General features: G+C 41.6%; 1 protein-coding gene and 1 long non-coding RNA gene across 6 annotated transcripts in view; both read right to left on the bottom strand.

The window, feature by feature from the left end:
* The window catches only part of LOC131575310 (uncharacterized), a 42,912-nt gene extending 24,983 nt beyond the window's left edge, over positions 1 to 17,929 (bottom strand). The window contains exons 1-2 of one of the 2 annotated variants that reach the window (XR_009276758.1): positions 17,822 to 17,882; positions 270 to 336 (exon numbers count right to left, since the gene is read on the bottom strand). This is a non-coding gene — a long non-coding RNA (uncharacterized LOC131575310). Of the gene's footprint in view, positions 1 to 269; positions 337 to 17,821 lie in introns of both variants that reach the window. The other variant, XR_009276759.1, reaches the window with a different exon arrangement.
* Positions 1 to 19,062, bottom strand: part of RBMS3 (RNA binding motif single stranded interacting protein 3) — a 709,899-nt gene extending 690,837 nt beyond the window's left edge. For 3 of the 4 annotated variants that reach the window (XM_058830558.1, XM_058830560.1, XM_058830561.1), the window contains exons 1-2: positions 18,963 to 19,062; positions 18,354 to 18,544 (exon numbers count right to left, since the gene is read on the bottom strand). In XM_058830558.1, coding sequence (XP_058686541.1) covers positions 18,354 to 18,544; position 18,963 — 192 coding nt within the window. In that variant the 5' untranslated portion in view covers positions 18,964 to 19,062. Of the gene's footprint in view, positions 1 to 17,877; positions 18,180 to 18,353; positions 18,545 to 18,962 lie in introns of those variants that run through there. The other variant, XM_058830562.1, reaches the window with a different exon arrangement.
* Between the last annotated feature and the right edge of the window lie 245 nt (positions 19,063 to 19,307).

Below are 19,307 nucleotides of genomic sequence, written 5' to 3'. Positions count from 1 at the left end.
TCTCTAGGCTTTTTCATGAGGACCTAAGAGGTAAGCACCATTTACTGCTGGGACTAACACAGTTCTGAAAGTCTTGGCTCCACACCAAGTGCCAAAGGGCAAAGGTATCAGACTTTCCTGCAAGGAATATCTTCACGTAACAGCCTCCTGTTCAGTTTGCCATGAATCTATACATGGCTGTGAGAACCTGTCTCTGAGTTACTGAAATAAGATCAAATCTGAAATTCTTCTAAGGAAATATTTTGGAAAAATTCTTTTAACCAGCTCACCTCCCCCACTGACCCATCAACTCTCCATCCAGTCTGCTGGATCTCTTGAAGCTGCGTTCTCAGAGATCTACAAAGAGGAACTAAAAGAAATGGAGAGAAGGAGGCAAAAGTAGTTGTCCAGTGCTTAGCCCTCACTTACACTAATGAAGAAAAATAGAATAATAACAAACAAAAATACAAATGAAACTGAAAAAAAAAAAAGGGGGGGAGGGAGGGGAGAAAAATAGAGGGAACTTCTCAGACTTTGAGTATAACTGGGTCATTGTCACCAAGCTGTGACTCTGTGGAGTACATAGTTTGAGAGACAGAAAACTTGGCACACAAAGCAGGCCACAATAATGAGCAATGGCAGATTTGCATGTCAGGTCTTTCCACCATAGTACAATTAGTCTGCTGATATTGTAGGCATGACTAAGGATGGCGGGATATGAGGGTAAGTGATAGAGACAAAATGAATGATTAAATGGCCTCAGACCTAACTTGTGACCTCATTCTATCATAAATAGCAAAAAGTGAGAGAACTCGTGTGTGGATCAAAAACCTGGCAGGGTTAGCTGAGCACATGAGACAAAAGAAATAGCACAGCACACTCATTCTTGGGCTGCCAAGATGTTCAGTCTGCACCAGAGACGCAGAAGTCTCAGGTAGCATCTGGGTCCCAGAACAACCTTGCTAACTACCAGGGGAGTTGATTAGGCCGCCTCCAAAGATAAAAAGCAGCAGCTGCTGATTAAGGAGAGCCAAGAGGCAGAAGAAACACTCTCAGTATCTGATGCAGAGCAGTAAGCAACAAAAAGACTGGAATCCATGTGAAAAAGATGTCACACTCCAGATCTCTTATCCATGTAGCATACAGCTCACCAGACTGAACAGGGACCAATCCAGAAATGCTGTCTAACTCTGCACTGCAGTCTTTCCCATGGTCTCCACAAATCCAACTCAAAAGCCTGGTTCTAGGCTCTTCTATTTGCTCATCAAAATACAGTCCCCTTTAGGCTCTAAGAAGTGTGTTCAAGAGGTGGCAGGATGTGTAAGAGACTAGAGTCAACACGGTGTGGCAGCAAGTGAGAACAGATCATCTTAATTTTCCTGCTGTGTCTGCATTGCTTCTCTGTGGCTTCTCCAAGGCCCTTCCACTAGACTGTGATATTAGCCAGGAGTCCTTTGGAAAGTTCTGTCATCCCAGTTCATTTGATTAGGAGCTACAACCATAAACAAACCACCTTGTCCTATGATGCACTGCCATTCCCAAGAACCAAGCATTATGCAACACAATTTTTCCAAACCTGTTCGATGTCATATTCTGGTGACCAGACATTTGCTATTATCCACCTGTATGGGAGAGACAGTCACCTTTACAGACTAATTTGTGGCATTTGCTCTTTAGAAATACCAAAATGCAGTGATTCAAATTCCTAATGAGACCACTAAAGAGTTTGCTGTGGTTTTTAGGGAATGAGCAGACATGATGAGATTTTGGAAGAAAATGGTTACAATTCTGGTAACAAGAAACTGCTGGAGATCTAGCCAGACACAATACTTCAAACAAGAGATTGCAAGCAGTTAAATATGGGGGAAAAATTACCTCATCAATAACAGAGCTACTTCAAACAAACAGGCATTTACCTTTTTCACCATTCTTTTTATTCTTTTAATCCCTATCATTGCAATTGGATAGAATCATAGAATCATTTAGGTTGGGAAAGACATCTAAGATCATGGAGTCCAACAGTTAACACTGCCAAATTTACCCTTAAATCATGTCCCTAACCCTACCTTGTTAAACTCTTGCCCTCAGAGTTATCCAGTGACTTTAACTTCCATCAGCAATGAGTTCCCAGTATGGCAGAGCATTTCTTCTGACTTACTTTTGACTTTGTCACTTTTAACCTTCACCAAATGCTCATTGTTCTTCCCTGATGGTAGAAATAGCATTTCTTGCTCTATAAAGCCCACACCTTCGTTGTCTGTAACCTTTTATCGTCTCACTTCTGATTCATTTTCTCTCCAAGGTAAACAATCCCAATCTTCTCAATCTTGTACTATATGAAAGTTTTTCCTTGTCTGTTTAAAAACTGATTTATGTAAACAGTTAAAAACTTACTCTGTTAGCTTAGCTTGTATCTATAAATTAGACATGCATATTAAATTTGTATTAGCTAGGTTTAACTGAATTAAGTGTATCCACACAGGATTTTTCACTAAATTCCTAAAGTCAGTTTAAAATTACACCTTTTGTTAAAGCAGAGCAAATGAAAGTGTAGTTAGGCCATAACCAGTTTCTGATCCACAAATGCTTCCAAGAATTCAGACAGTGCTTCAGGAAAGGGTATATTTCAGCAGACCCCTTAGAGAGTGTTATCTCCATTATCCTGTAATTCATGAAGCCTCCACGCATAGCAGGGAGTAATTCTTCTGAAATATTTTCCATCAGCAACACAGGGATTTGTTACAGAATTAACTTAACATGTTTTACCTTGATAGCACCTACATTTGTGGGAGATAGTTTATTGCCTAGGCAAGTCAAAGTGCTATTAAACCACATATTTTAATTCAGCTGCAAGTAAGCTGCCCTATTGTACCCAGAACACAACAGCCATATAATGAAAACTGCTATAAAAATTACTTTTGAAAATATCAAATGCAATCATTGTTAAGTTTAAACAATGGATATTTGCTAGTTCATTCCTAGACTTAGCTGCATTCAAAATCCAATGAAAACTTGCTTTTACACATACAGACACACACAGACATTTGCATATAGAATAAAAGTTTTAAATTATAACTATTAAATGTGTGGAATTTCTTAACGACAGCATTCATTGTTATCTTGTAATAATACATTGACAGAGGAAAAAAAGAGGAATTTATTGAAAAGTTGCCATTGGATTTTAATAAAAAATATTTCCCAACAGAAGGTAACAACACCCTTATCTACTTGGCCACAAGTGCTCGAGTATTTCTCAAGGAATTTAGATGCACTGTTTTGCAACAGAAACTTACAGAAAGTTACAAAGAAGCAAATAATTCTAAAAATCAAATGTACAGGCCACTGAGTTGAAAGAAAGTAATTTCCCACATTAACATTCAAATCTATTATACATGCATATAAATTTCCATGCAAATCACACTCCAATAATTGTGTATTTTGCCCTATTTAATGAAAAATGAAAAAGACAGAAGAACACCTAACCCCCTCCATTTTGCCTGTTAAGTTGCTGCTGCCAGCAGGACCCTGGTGATGGCATTTCCATTGAGGCTAATCACAGAGAAGAAGTGTGCACACAAACATGAGAAAACTCATGCTCAGGTTAGAGAGAGCAACCATCCGGCCTGTCCATCACGTTCACCTCTATTCACACTGTAATTGCTGTACTCTGGAAAGCTGACTAGACCCATCATGATCTCAGAACACTAGTTATCCCCTACTGAACCATTTTCAAAATTGGTAAATAATACCGCTAAGTATTAAAGGAGAGATTGTCAGACAATTCAGCTTTAGAGAACTCACTTGCACCATATGCAGAGAATTGGTGAAAGCAGCTGAAACACACAGTCAGTCCTGGTCACTTCTACAGCTGTAGTCCCGGCAGAGATGCCCCTTGCTCAGACTTCTTTGTGTCCATGCCAGTGTCCCCTTGACACTTCCCTATAACCTTCATTCCTCTTTTCCCACAGGGAAACGTGCTGGCAGTCTCCTGCCCCCATCAGCTCCACGCTAGCAGGATGTACAGGCTGGATGGGCAGAGCTGCTGTGGGAAAGGCATACACAGATCCCCATTTTGCTTCAAAATGCCTTCCTGCCAGCTCACTTCTCCTGCCTAACTCCACTATCTATAGCTTTCAAATGCTTCCCCTTCATAATCACACCTCCTACTATTCTGAAGACTATTTTCTGGGAACGCTGAACATATTTGTTGGCTCACTGGCCCCTAGCACACTGACTGCTCATTCAATAGCATTCACACAAGACTGGAAAAGACTTGTCATCCTCTTACTATCTGGCACTCTGTTACTAGCTTACTACTGTTTCCCTCTGCAGTACAGGTCCAAATTGAATGTCAGACACAGGAAAATGCCAGCAAAAGCTCCGGTTCACAGTCAGGAACCAGCCACAGGATACAGTCCAAAACTAGATACACACTGGCACATTACCATTATTAACACAAGGTTTGCCATGAGTAAAGCCCTTTGTCATTCTTCTTTTTGACAGTGAGGACAGGGAACATCAGGGTTATTACAGTATTTCAAATATCTGCTGGGTGAAAACATCCTATAGAAGTAGCATTAGTCAAAAACTCAGGCAGAAATTAGGATAAACAGATTCTTCTGTTTCCGTGGCCAGGACTTCTGAAGAGCAAATTCCCACAGAGATCTCACAACCTAGAGTGTAATTGTCTCCTGGTTGTCTAAATATTCAGACAAGGAAGGAAGGGATTAGGCCTGTAAGTCTTCCTGCTGACTAGCCAGCCTGCCAAGCACATCCACCACCCAGCCTCATTCTTCCTGCTGCCAGGCTCCGTGGCTGACTGACCTTCCCAGACTCTGCAAAGCCACAGCAAATACACCTGGGGCATTCCTGATGGTGGCTGAATTATCAGCTAAAATAATCACCTGGCTGTCACCAGGAGCAACACAGGTAGGGCAAAGGGGAGCAGCTCAATGCGCATGCTTTCAGCCCACACGGTAAACAGCTAACATATGGTAATTCCAAGGGGGCTGACATGCTGCAGCAAATTTTTAAAAGGCTGACACTCAGCTGAAAGAGCTGACATTGAAAGTTACTCCCTCACACAAAAGAGAAGAAATGAAGGTGAAATGTGACTGAACTGTTGTCTCGCATGCTCATATTTTGTTGACAAATTTATTTGTAGGTATGAATTCGGCCCTTTCTTAAGAGTGTCACCATCAGCAGCTGATAAAAAAGCAACCTAACTCTATTACAGATGTGTTAATGTTCAAACCAGCACTCCAGCAAGAGGACAAAGAATTCCGCTCTTATAAATCTGTTGTGCAGTCTAAGGCTACACTATCAACTGCAACAGTTGACATTGTTATGCATCCCTTCTTAAAAACTTAGAATTTGAAATATTGTATTATAATAAAATACCTCTTTAAAGGTATCAGCCTTGGAAAATGCAAGTTAGCCAACAGTTTCCACTTCAAAATATATTTCCTTTTTAAGGTGCTTCAAACCACTCTTCAGTAGTTATGCTTTATATCAACTATCTATTACCAAAAATAGATTCATATTAGGTATCACATCCCCAGTACACTGGTGTTCCTGAGCTCTAAGATTGTTTTTGATACAGTAGGGTATGCAATTTAATACTGTTGAAATATTACACTTAGTGCTACATAAACATATAAGCGTACAGGTTTCATTCTAGCAGCACTGTTTAATTACATAGTGGAAGATGGGAGGATGATTTTTTCTGACTCAAAACCTCAGAATTCCAAGATCTGATCATGCAAGTATGTAAGACTGCAGTTTGATTTATAGTTACATTTACTTTAGATGATAGTCAGGTAATTGGTATCAACTTTTGGAGTTTGGGTGCGTCTGAAAACTCCGTAGATGCCATTTCGTTTTAAAAAGCATCAAAGCATTTTCCAGCACAGAATCATAGATGAATGATGTGGAAGATTTACAGCATTCTCCTGCTCCAAGGAGAGATAATTCCTAATCCCAAACAAAATCTCATCAAGGGACTTTCTAGAGGATTTTGTGTGGAACGGAGTAAGATTTGGACTATGCATGTTCAGTAAAATTGTTTTTTTAGTAAACTTTAAACCTTTAGATTCATTTCAAAATGAGACCTGTCCGTGTTCTTTCCTTTTTCTTCAAATGTGGAAATTACCCCCAAAATTACCCTGCTCAAAAGTAAAATTCTCTTACAGCTCTGTAGAAGTGAGTTTCAATTTCCCATTGATACTAAAGAATGTCATTCTCCTAAATGTGTAAACATAAGTATTCTGTAAGCTGTTAGAGCACTGACAATGAACATCTGACCCCATCTGAACTTGCTAATATACTTTCTTCTGAATTATTTTTTAACAATCTGTACTTCTCTACTCCTTCCTGCATAACATTCTACTCATAACAAGTTTTACTCGGTCATAAATCATTTTAAGTCAGTAAAAATAACATGCCTGTGAAAAATGTGGTGAAATTCCTTTGCTAGTAGGAACAAAATTTATCCTTAACCTACTATATAGTCAAATATTAGATCTCAGCTTTAAAGGTGTTAGAATATCAGAAGCACTTTTCCAAACCCTGTGGTTTTCAAATTTAAAAATTTACTAATCCTTTTGATCCTTACACATCTGGGCTGATGCTAAAGTGCTGCCAGAGAGGTACAATAACACTCATGGCAAGGGTGTGGTCTCTGTTTTCTGTTGCCAAGTCTGTAGGAGCACAGCCAGCATACCCTGGCACTGGTTTGGAAGGAGATCAGAAAAGAGGATAGTAACAGACTACAGATGTAAGACTTTGTCCCTCTCTGTGGCTAGTATTGCATTGTCACCCAGTACTAGCTGCACTAGTGGAGTATTGGAATAGTATTTTACATATGGTGAACATCCAGATACTACAGATCAAGCAGTGCCCTGCCATACAAGCAGGTCCCATTCCCTCATTCTTGCTAACTGAGGGGAAAGGATGAACTGCCTTGTTCTTTCCTGTAACTCAGCTTTTAAAATTTATCACTAGATCCCATTGTTGCATTTATGCATTTTACATTGGTTTGGCTTTTAAATATGAGCTTTATTATTTTTGCCTCACTGCTGAACGTCTGTCTCTCCGCCATTGTTTTGTGCACCACAGTAACATAACAAGTTGGTTTGAAGAAGAGCTCAACATTTTTTGCCTTTACTCTGCACGACACATACACTTCTGTTTGTGCAGAGTGGCTTGGTGCACCATGTGTTTCTGTGCTTTCCATTTGGTAGCTAACCTTTTAAATTCTTTACAGTGTCTCTACACACCAGAAGCCCTGACCCTGGCTGCTGATCTTCTGTACTTCTCAGTGTTCTGGGTAGCTGTGACACTCTGCCACAACTGTACAACAAAACAAGGACCACACTGCACACTGAGACTATTGATACCACTGAACTGTGTGTCAACAGGTGTAACTGCTCTGACCTGCATCTTAAAAATGGCAAAAGTTCTACCTATGACAGATTCATCTGTAATTTTGCTTTGTGTAGGTGAGAAACAAGTCATCTCTATCAGCAAATAAGAGAGTAATGGTTTAGGCCCCTGCTAACTGTTGTGTCACTCTGTCTTCCTGCTCCTACTTCTTAATATCAGACAGTACATAATACATAAGCACTTGTTATCTATTGTTTTCTGACTTTGCTGCCTCTAGTCTCTTCCAGTTACTACCACCAGATGTGGATGTATTACTAAGAGATATCACAATATGATCAGAGGCCACATGCACAGTCACTTGTGAAATAGACTGACATTGCAGAATGACGCCTTTCCATGGGCTTTGCTTGAATCTGCAAACAAACATGGGCAATATGGATAGTTCCAGCTACCTGGAATAATGCCACAGTCAATAGGATGGTGTGACTAAATAGATAACCTGCTGTGAGGAACTAAGTCTGACTCTAAAACAGCAGCAGTTAAGTACAAGTTGCATCACTTGATCAGTTAGGAAGACAGTGACTGTGTTGTGTGCACCAGCATACAAAAGCACATGACCACAAAACACTGCCTAAAGAGAGAAAGTTGTTGAATCTTACCAACAGGCATAACATGCAGAGCAGAGACCAGACCAGAGAGCCCAGAGCCTTTTTCCTCCCCTGAGCAGCATTTCCCAGCACATAGTGATCCCAGTTTTGATGTTGATCTGGCTGATTATCTCATGACAGTCCTGTGGTGTAACCCTTCTTTGATAGAGTCCCTGAGACAGATTGACCTTGATCCCCTCCGATGCTCTAACCTCCACATGGCCTCTCTCTGAAGAGATCCATCAATTATTTATCTTCTGCACAGGGTGTGTCCTCTTGACAAGTTCAAGAAGTGGCACCTTTGGATGCCATTTTAAGGTCCAATAAGACCTTTGCGTAAGACCACAACAGCATGTGACACCACATTAGCCACCTCCCTGTTGTGGGAGGTCTGTTGATAATCTGCATGGCCTTTCTTCCCTCTAGGCTTGCTGCTCCTCCCTTTTCCGTTTGGAAACATATTCATGATCTCCTCCAAACTTAAATGTTCTCTGTTTAAGCAAAAATTTCCCCAAGGGCACAACAGATACCCTTTAACTACATGCACTGAAGTGACTACAGAACATCTGCGGATGTCTGTCTTTGAGACCATGCCAGCAGCCTTGCCATTTCCCTGCATCCATCTTAACAGCCATCTGATAATGGTGTGTCATTTCCTACGCCACACCATGTGTGCAGGGATGTAGATGATAATGTGGATGATGGCTGCTCTGCTTAAGGAAAAAGTCATTTTATCACTTGGAAATTTCAGCATGTCATTGACATAGTAAAGTTGAAACATGCTTCCAGTTATGTATTAGTTCATACAGAAGGAGTCTAAAAATGGACTGATCTCAAAACTGCTTACTAGATCGAGGAAAATTTAGTTTAAGAGCATATCCTATGATAGTCATGGGAGAAATAAGACAGGACAAAAAATGGGGATTATTTAAGTTGCAAGATCTTTGGGGAGATCCTTTTTAGCCTGTCATATCTCAAACCAAACTAACCTAAATAGCATTGTATCTGTATTTTCTTTGGCAATGACTTGCTGTTACCTTCTATTAGATATGAAACAATAGGTGGGAGAGAGTAAGTCAGTTAATTATGGAAAGTAGTTTTCACATACTTTGAAAGTCTGCATGTTCTTTAAGCACACTCAATAAAGTTAACAAGGCTAACCAGGGCACTGCATAACGTCTGTGAAACCTCAGTAGGTATTTTGCAAATGCTCTGGAATTCTGATGCTGTGGAATTCTGCTGTGTGCTTCCTTAACTCCACATGGACCCAGTGCACACTTCATAAAGCTCTTTTGCCTCAAAACACAAACCTTACAAACTTCTCTCTTCTAGCCCTACTCAGAAGCTGCTGCTTTCAATTAGCTTGCCACCTACTGCCTCTCTGCCCCTCCACATCACTCCCTCTCATTCTTAATTTACCTGAAGAGCAGAAGTTATTTACAACCTACCCCCACACATCATGCTCACCTGCCCATCTCTGAGGACTCGTAGTCACCCTTCCTGTGTGATGCCTGATTCACACAGAAACTACCTCAAGGCAATAAAGTACTCTTTTTAAATCCACAGAAAAACATAACACCAATTTATTTAAGCTATGATGAATACAAAATTGCTACTAAATATAATAGCCATAAAAATCATCTTTGGTAGATACTAGCCCTTTAATTCCCTTTCCACAAAAACCTTGAGTATGTTAGTTTGCATCCAAAACCAGATTTTCTGCTATGGCCTCCTAAAACTCAGTACAGACTCTGTAATAACCTCTGAGAAAACCATCACTAGGTAATAGCAAAAAAGAGATGTCAGTGGTGCTTGAGGCACCTGTTGAAATCAATTAACACAGACTGTGCTGATGTAACAGGCATGAGTTCCACAGTATTTTCATTTCATTTCAAATTTCATTTTCCAATCAATTGTAAGAGTCCTTTGTAGGTGGTCTAGAATTAAAGGGGGGAATATTACCTTTATTTTCCCTGCACTTGGTGATCACTTTATCACTTTGAATAACTTGTGCCAAATAGCTTTTTGGAGAAAATAAACTCTGTAACCATAGGGCAACGTGTTCAATGGAATGAAGTCAGAAGCCCAGGAACTCTAAGTGCATTAACCAAGCTTTGTGGCTTGAGCCTGTAATTTTTACTAACCCAAAACAAAATGCTTTTCAGTCAAGGAAACTATTCCTATTCTGCTTCTGTAACAAGATAGGTCTTCATATAAAGTATAACAAAAACAACAGCTGTATTTAAACACATGGCAAAAGCCATTAGGTATGGAAGAATTAGACTTCTTCTACTAAATCATGGCTGTCTAACAAATTTTATTCATTACTGTCCTTGTCCATACTATGAGCCAAACATTGTCTTGTTTTATCCCAGTTAAGATGCACTGGTTACTAGAGTTCCTGAAACAATTAATATTGCCCATATATCTCAGAATGCAATGTGAGGAATTGAAATAAAACAGAAATTTTTGTTATAAGTGGAGGAGAATTTCAGAGCCACACAGAAAGGATGATACTGAGAAAAGAAAGAAACTACTGTAGAATACTACCATCTGCATCGCCTTTCAGATCTGGTTTGGTTTTTTTTCTTTACTCATTTAAACATCACGGTAAAACCTGATCAGATCTCTACTTTTATGGAAATTATTATCAGTGGTCCTGTTGTTACTTTTCTCATTTGCAGCTGTAGTCCCATTTTCTTTACTATTTGGGTATTTTTAGAGACAAGATGTTAGAAAACAATAACTCTACTGAGACTCTGCAACTTTTTATACCATCGTCAGACAATTACTACTGGCAGCTAGTCAGTACAAAAATCCACCTAGCGCAAGGTACTGGAAAATAATCCCAGCCACTATATGAGAAGCATGGTTACAGCCAGGCAGAGAAAAGCAAAATATAGAACCAAACAAAAACTGAACCACTTTACACATCCATAACTATATGTCTCTCTTAGCTTAGGCAATTAAACTGAAACCTCAGTCTAGGAAAAATTGCTGTGTTGTAAGGATTCAGCACAACACAGTAAGTTTTTACCACAGCTAGAGATGGTCTTAAAACACTGTGAGCATCTAGGAAAACACTGGGAATAGCATGCAACAACATGGGTATTGTTCATCTCCAGCTTCATTGATTATCCATTGTTTGAAGCCTCAGATTTGTTACAAGCTGGCACTCAACTCTTGGACAGGAACTCCTGTGAATACTGGGCTTTTGAGAACAAGCTCTACTTAAGTGGGAAGGATATGCCATGCACTGGCCAAGCTCTGAGCTGTCACATGCAGTCCTGAATAGGACTGCTTTCCAGTCTCAGCACATAGGCATGAACACATACCACTACATCTGAGTCAAGGCAATGTCCCAACTGCTCAAGAGGAGATAACAAAGCCCTTTTCAGTGCTGCATCTTCCTCCAAGTAGGAATCCTCACAACCCTTCTGCAGCCAAGGCAAAACTGCCCTTAGCCAGAGAGTCAATTTTGTGTCTTCTGCATACAAAACTTGTGGTTGTGTTGCCGATGATTCAAGAGCATTGTTTATCTCCCACCCATGATGTTCATTGTTTATGTCCCTGGATTTTTTACTTAATCAACTACATATGCACTTAATTTCACTTTGTACTAACTCTAAGCAGTATTTACTTTTCATGAAATCTCTCTATTACAATGAATATCTCTATGTTTACCCCAGGAAACAATCAGAGTGTGATCAGCTTTTCAACCTTCATCCACTTATTGATCAGTTGGATGAAAAACTGAAACAGCTGTAAGACTGGTAAACTTCACCAAAACATTTCTTATACAATTTATTTGAGAGGACAACTATTTTAAATAGCACATTCTTCTTTCAGAAATCTCAGTATTGGGTAAAATTTTAAAGAATCATTCATATGCACTATCATGTGTGTTGTTTTAACACAGACACAGGCAAATCACAGAAGTCAAGTCCTCACTCTCCAACTTTATGCTTTAACATAAAACCCACATCTTACACATTCCAGATTCTGGGATACAGTTAATTTTCTTCATAATAGCTGATACAGTGCTGTGTTTTGTATTTAGTATAAGAATAATGTTGTTGACATCTACTTAAGGTAAGATTTTTTTCCCGTATCATAGAATCTTAAAGTGGTTTGTGTTGGAAGGGACCTTAAAAACCATCTAGTTCCAAACCCCTTGCCATGGATAGGGACATTTTCTACAGTACTGGGTTGCTTAAAACCCCATCCAACCAGGAATAGGGCATACACAACTTCTCTGGACAACCTCTTCCGGGTGTCTCACCACCCACACACTAAAGAATTTATTTCTAATGCCTAATTAAGAATTATCTCTTCCAGTTTAAAGCCTTTTGTCTTGTCCTATCACTCCATGCGCTTATAAAAACTCCTTCTCCAGTTGTCCAGTTCTGTAGGCCTCCTTTACATATTGGAAGGCTGAACAGCCACAGGTCCCTCAGCCTATCTCTATCAGAGAGATGCTCCAGCCCTCTGACTATCTTTGTGGCCTCCTCTGTACTCACTCCAGCATCTCCATGTCTTCCTTATGTTGGGGTACCAGAGGTGGATGCAGTGCTCCAGGTAGGGTGCACAAGAGTGGAGCAGAGGGGGATAATCACCTCCCTTGACCTGCTGGTCATGCAGCAACAGGAATTCCCAGAATTTCAGACAAAAAGTAATTTTGGAGATATGAAAATTATGAGGCCTGTTTCCCAATATATTGTCTCCTTCTGGATTCTCTGATGTCTAATAGAACAGGAGTTTGTTAGTCTTGCCTTCAGATACTAAGAGTTTCTCTGTCTTCTTCACATCTGCTTAATTTTGTAACAGAGGCACAATCCTAGGTTCATCTAAGGATTCATTCTCTCACTAGAAAGAGAAGAGTGAAACAGAGTACATGAAGTGCATCAAAATGCAGAAGTAGTCCTGCCTGCAAAGCAAGGCTTTCAGTTCATAGTGAATTTCCTCTTTTTGATTTTTTTTTAATCTGGATTTTTTACTTAGTCTCCTCAAAGCAGATGGCTCTTGGGTCTTGCTCATCAAAACACGATAATGGCAGGGTGAATAGCTTTGCTGCCCAGATCAGCAAGACAAAGGACTAAAACCTCCTTTCCAGAGCTACCTGCCAGGCACTCTGGCTTTGGGGAGCTATTCCAGGAACACGTGCCCAGGAGTCTCCCCATACTGTCATGAGTTAGCCAGCCATGATCAGAGCTGTGATCTGGGAATGTGCAGGAAAAAATATTTGGATATGAGGGACTCAGAATGTCCTGGGTCTGAGGCTTTGTGTCAGGCTCACCACCCAGGCAGCAACTAGGCTCTGGGAAGTCTGGAAGAACAAGGTGCTGACTTTTTTCTCAGACTACTCCATTAGGAAGAAATTGAAATATGCAGATCAGTATCGATATCATGATGCCCCACAGCATAGATAGGAACAGCTTAAGAATGAAGAACGGGTGCTTAAGAGTGGATCTGAAAAAGACAGGGTGGATGTTGCTGTGCTGGGGAACGATTTCAGAAATCTTAGCAATGATGTAGACAAAGACACATTATTCTCCAGCTCTGTCCTCACTTTAAGCATACACTTGAATTTCTGTATGACATGAAACTCTCAGAATAGCAACAGCCACAAGTATAATTTTCTGCCATGTCTGTGTGGTGAAGAATTTGTCCATCTATGCAGACAATGACATGACCTTGACTATTCATGCCATATCATGACTATTCATTAAATCTTGGCAGAACCATAGCCCATGATACACTTGGCACAAAGTCTTCAGTACTTAGAAACTCCAACTAGTTTCTAAGCTAGTGCATTTTACACTGGTGCATTTTACACTATTATCAGGAGAAGCTGCTACCATCAGCAACCAGTATTGCTGTCTATTTCTGCTTTCTTCACCCCACACACCCCATACTGTTTCCTCATATCCATTACTGATTTCAGTTTCAACTTTTGGTTCTTAACTTCTCATTGCTCAGTGGGATAGGTCCAGATTATTTGGCAAAGGATAACTCAGTCAAATCTCCAGGAAACAAGACAGTGGTTGACAACTCCTCTTCTGCTCACAATACAACTGCTTAAGGTAAGATAAGCACATCTGATCTGAAACTGGAGTGATCTACCCCCTGAAAGAATCCCCACCATCTGCTTCAAGCATAAACTGCATTTCTTGAGCCTTCTCTCTATAAATGTAAACACATAGTAACATTTGGCTTTCCAAATCAAACAAAACTAAATACATAAGATAAGCTATTAAAAAAAATTCCCCTGACGTGTCTTCCACTATTCCTGACCTACTGCTTGTGAAGGATGAGTGAACAAGCACTATATAGTTGATAGCAATATTCTTGTAAATACGCTAGCAGATGGCTTTCAGAGACTGATGATCAGATCATGTGTACAGCAGAACAGAATTCCCAAGTTAATACTAAGTGCCTTTCCCCAAAGCACTCAGCTTTTCCCCTCTAGGAGCTCACACTTGGGTGCCATTATCACACAGCACTATCACAGGTAAGTATCCTGGGAAATAACATACAAAAAAGACCACAAAACACCTCAGAACTCTTGCATCAAACACCGGCAAATTGGTCGTGAACCAGGGTACAATGTACCCAACCCATATGAGCTTGGTTTTGCTATAACCTTGGTGTGTTCATTTCCATGTAAATACACAGAAAGTTCTTCACTTTGGATCTATTTCACAGATGGTTTTATATCGGGAATATAGGTATAAAGTGAAAGCTCTGGGAGTGCTTATAGATCATTTGTGCTAAATGACTTGCACATACCACAGAGATGCAGAAGTCCTCCTCGGTATGAAATATTACATTACCAAATCCATACCTCACACCAACTTTTGGAGAACTTGGGCTTTGGAAAATGGAAACACTGTAACAGACTGGCTGTAGCTGGGGGCTTGAAACTCCTAACTCAGGGCTCAGGGTACCGACTCTAGTAAAACTCTACCCATCCTGAGCTGTCAGCTATGATAATAAACCTCACCCATAGTTACCAGTCTGTAAAGGAATTGCAAAGCTGCCTTCTATTCCCTAAGTGCTCCGTACGCTGATCCTTGTAAAGATGCAATCATTCCAAGATAAGTCATGGAGTGGCAAGATGGTGTGACAATCCACCCACACAACCTGTCACAGGCATCAGCTGCACCTCCAGCCAGGAATGAACAGCCAGGATTGCAGGTTGTTCTCTCCCCCAGTCACTCACTTTGCCATACTGGAGAATGTCAACATGCTTCTACATATAGGATTAGACCTACATGCTTTTAACTAAAATAACAGAAAACATTGTAGGAGTGTTGAAAAATATTTTCTGATGTGTTTCGCTTTAAGAGAAAAAAATAGTATCCATACAGTCAGCTTATTAGCTTTCTAAATCTTGCACTCTACTATTTGTGCTTCATTTTCTCCCACCTAAATGGCAACTATCCTTTAAAGCACCAAGTACTTAAAATACTTAATAAATTATAAAGTCAATCTTCATAATTTCCATTCTCATACATCAGTCAGAGATGGTTTCAACAGAAAGATATATGAGAAGTAACCTAGGTCTTCCTCCAACAAAGCACTTAAGCACACACTTTGGCATGTCAGCATCCTAGCTGAAGACAGTGGGATATATTTCAAGTTACACACGTTTCAAAATTTTATTGAAGCTCAACAACAAATAAAAAACTAATATACAGCAAGAAGAAAACCTACAATATCCATGTAAGTGAGACTATGGTAGTATCTTCTACTGAAATTCCATAGACTTAGGAAAATACTTGCTTTGGTTAATTCAGCAATGTTCCTTTTGGAGACAATGACAAAAATAATTTTATCAGAACATAAATTTGACCATTTCCATTTAGATGGAAGTAAAACTCTTTTTATGTCCACCAGAAATGGAGCTCAATGATTAAATGTAAGGGTTTTTTTTTCTATAATGATCCCAAAAAGCAAATCTGACAGTGAAATCATGAGATATTGCAAGATCTTAATATGTAGTTAATCAAAATTATACATTGTCAGGAATTCAGGTTCTAATGTCCTTTACAAATTCCACGTAGAGTGCTTACACTTCTAGGATGTATCAGTGTGCCTCAGAAGTTTGTATAAGGGCCATAAGAACAATGGTACAGTTGTTTCAATCAATTTAGAAAGCTCTTAGATGATGTCCCCAGAAATGCTTGAGTTCAGTTTTGTAGTTGACTTGGGTTTTTTTTCACAATAATGTTGTATTTTACTATCGCTCTAATGGGTTTTCCTCTTCTCGTCAAATTTCTGTTGCCAGTACTTTACCAGATATCTGAAATAGTTCTGCACTAATAAGAAGTACTGGTTGTCCTGGGACAGCATCCAGAAAAGATACATACATTTAGGGAGGTTTGAAATATCACAGCACATCCCAAAAATACAAGCTAGTCATTGCAACAACCTTGGCAATGGCAAACTTGGAAAAGCTAATAGTGGAATTAAAAAAGAGGAATATATCACAGTACTTTATCATGGCTACAGATAGAACAAAAAAAAACACCAAAAAAAAAAAGGTAGTACTTTTGTTTCATATCCAGAAAATGCTGGCAGATACAGAATAAAGTAGTGCAATCCTGAGTCATCTAAACACATTAGTTAGCCACACCATAGCAAATCAGGCCTTCTTTGGTGTTCATTCACCTTGAGTCACACCTTCTTTGCCTTCCTCATGTCAATGATTGGTAAAACATTAGACAGACTGTGTGGCACATCCGAAAGTAATTATTAAGCATGGATTTCTGCTGATGGCAGGATTTTAAAATTCTCGAGGCAGTGGCAAAATGAAGCCATGTGTAACTGGCAGCCTTGGGTCTACATTGTAATTATTTTGAAATAAAATAATTTTAAGTTTAGTAAGTAGCACGGTGCAAGGGAAGGGATCCTAGAAACAATCACACACACAAAAATCATTCAGCTAGGTACAGTAACATGCAGTCACGACAGAATTAAATATTCATAAACTCAAAGGCAATGAAATTCTCTGTTCATCTATCACAACATATAAACCACCAGTTACCATTTTAAAAATAAAGCCCTTGCATCCACCCTCTTAAACTGTACAGTCCCTGTTTATATGATCCGGCGTCGATACCCTCTTTTAATTAAAACAATAGCACAGATTTTACGGAACAGTAACAAACCAAAAAGTGTAGGAGGCAAATGCTGAAAACTAGGAGTCTACATTTAAAAATACAATTTTTAAAAAATACCTTGTCTTTCTCATGACAACCGGAGCTCTAGTCATGCAAATGTGTGGTGTGACATAGTTGTTGCATTGCTTTATTGCATTGCCCGCTTACATTCCTTCATTGTGTTACTGTTCTCTTACACATTTATAACAAAACCAAACTATAGTAAAACTAGTTGAAGAATCACGGCTCAAATCCAGTACATGCCAGCATTTCTTTTTAACATTACTCGAGGATTATGATCTGTTTGGGGGTATCTGTGCATTCAGAGAATTACTCGGATTTCAATAAAATATAAACGGATGTCTTTTACAGTCTAGCACACGCGGATCACACCTTGCAACCATCACCGAATTACGATGAAACTTACACATTTATCAGTCTCTGCCTGTCACAGACCTATAGACACAGCAGAATTCATCGGCTTCAGTTTAGCAACCCAGTGCCGAGAAAAAAATGAATGGAAATTAAGACAGTGCCCACAGACAAAAGCACTGATCAATGCACTCCGCTGACATTATCTTAATGGCAACCTTTTACCATCCCATCCTCCCTACTTTCCCATTCTCCCAGCAGCAGACACATCCGCACCAAAGGGTGCGATCTGACCCATTTCTCGCTCAACTCCGTCACCCGCAGGTTCTCACTCGGCAGCGAGCAGCCGTCCCCCGGTCCGCAATGACACAGCAGGGCTGGAGGGACACAGCTCCCGGGCTCCTTCCCCCAAGTGACTCGCCCCTCGCCGCCGGCTGGAAGTCGAGGCGAGGAGCGGGGAGGGGAGGGGAGCGGCGGCCCCGCCGGCCGCGGCCCCTCGAAGTGAGGTTAAACTTTGGCGGCGGCACCTGGGCCGCTCCCGCCGGGCGGGCGGGCGGAACAATGCCCGGCGCCCCGGGCCCGGCGGCGGCGGCGGCCCCGCGCTCCCCGCCCCGCCACCCCCGTGTCCTCAGACAACCTCCGCCGCCGGCCCCCCGCCTCCCGCCGCCGCGCTGACAAAGGGCGGCGCGGGGCTGCCCGCGGCCGGCGGGGAGCGGGAGCGGCCCCGCCCGCCCCGCCGAGCGCGGCCCCGGGCTGCCGCCCCTCCGGCGGGCGCGGCGCCGGCCGGCCGGCGGCGGAGCGGACCTACCTTTTTGTCCTCTTTCTCACTGCCGTGCCTCCGCTCCGGGTGGCCGCTGTCGGCGGCGGGGGCCGGCTCCGCGGGCTGCCCATCGCGGTGGTGCGGGCGCTGGTGCGGGCAGCCGCCAGACCCCGCCGCCGGGGGGATGGGCTCCGGGCACGGAGAAACTCCCTTAACATCCATCTCCATCTTCCAGTTCACTGTATTGCGAGACAAAAGCAGGCAAACACTTTCCACCACCCCGCGTCTTTCTTCTGCTTTCCTTTCTCCCTCTTTTCTTTTTTCCTTCTTTCTTTCTCTCTTTTCTCTTCCTCCTTCCTCCCTTCCTTCCTTTTCCCCCCTCAGGAGGCCGTGACACGCATGGCTCTGGCCGCGGCTGCTGCACAGATCCGGCGGCTGCAATTCTCCCCTAGATCCTCCAGACTTTTGTATCCAGCGTGCGTGTGTAAGAGTGACTGTGTGTGTGTGTGTGTGTGTGTGTGTGTGTGTGTGTGTGTGTGTGTGCGTGTCCTTGGCACGGCGGCCTTCAATCGCCCCGAAACAGCAAACGCTAACTAAGCAGATCTCTCGCCACGAAGATCAACTCCCGGCCCCAGCCTAATTGTGGTGGTTATTTACTTTACGCTATCTGTGTCCCAGGCCCGGACAAGCCCTCCCGGCTGCAGCCCTTTGAACAAAGTTATCTGGAGGGAGCCGAGCCCGGGGAGGGGGTGGGGGCGAGGGGAAACCACCGGGGTTTAACACGGGGGAAGTGACAATAACCCGGTAATGTCAAGTAAAAGTTAAACCTCCCCCTTCCTCCCCTCCCCCTCCCCTCTCCACAGCCCAAGCAAGCGCAATACAGCAAAGCAAAACAAGCGATTTCAGACCTGTGCAAGGTGGTGGTGGCGAGAAGAGACGAGCATTTACCCGATTGTTGCTTTTATTTTATTTTCCCCTCGCCTCTCCCCCCAGCACCACCCG

The sequence above is a fragment of the Poecile atricapillus genome, chromosome 2 (assembly GCF_030490865.1).
Source record: "Poecile atricapillus isolate bPoeAtr1 chromosome 2, bPoeAtr1.hap1, whole genome shotgun sequence".
NCBI lineage: Eukaryota > Metazoa > Chordata > Aves > Passeriformes > Paridae > Poecile > Poecile atricapillus.
This window is presented reverse-complemented; position numbering and strand designations above follow the sequence as displayed.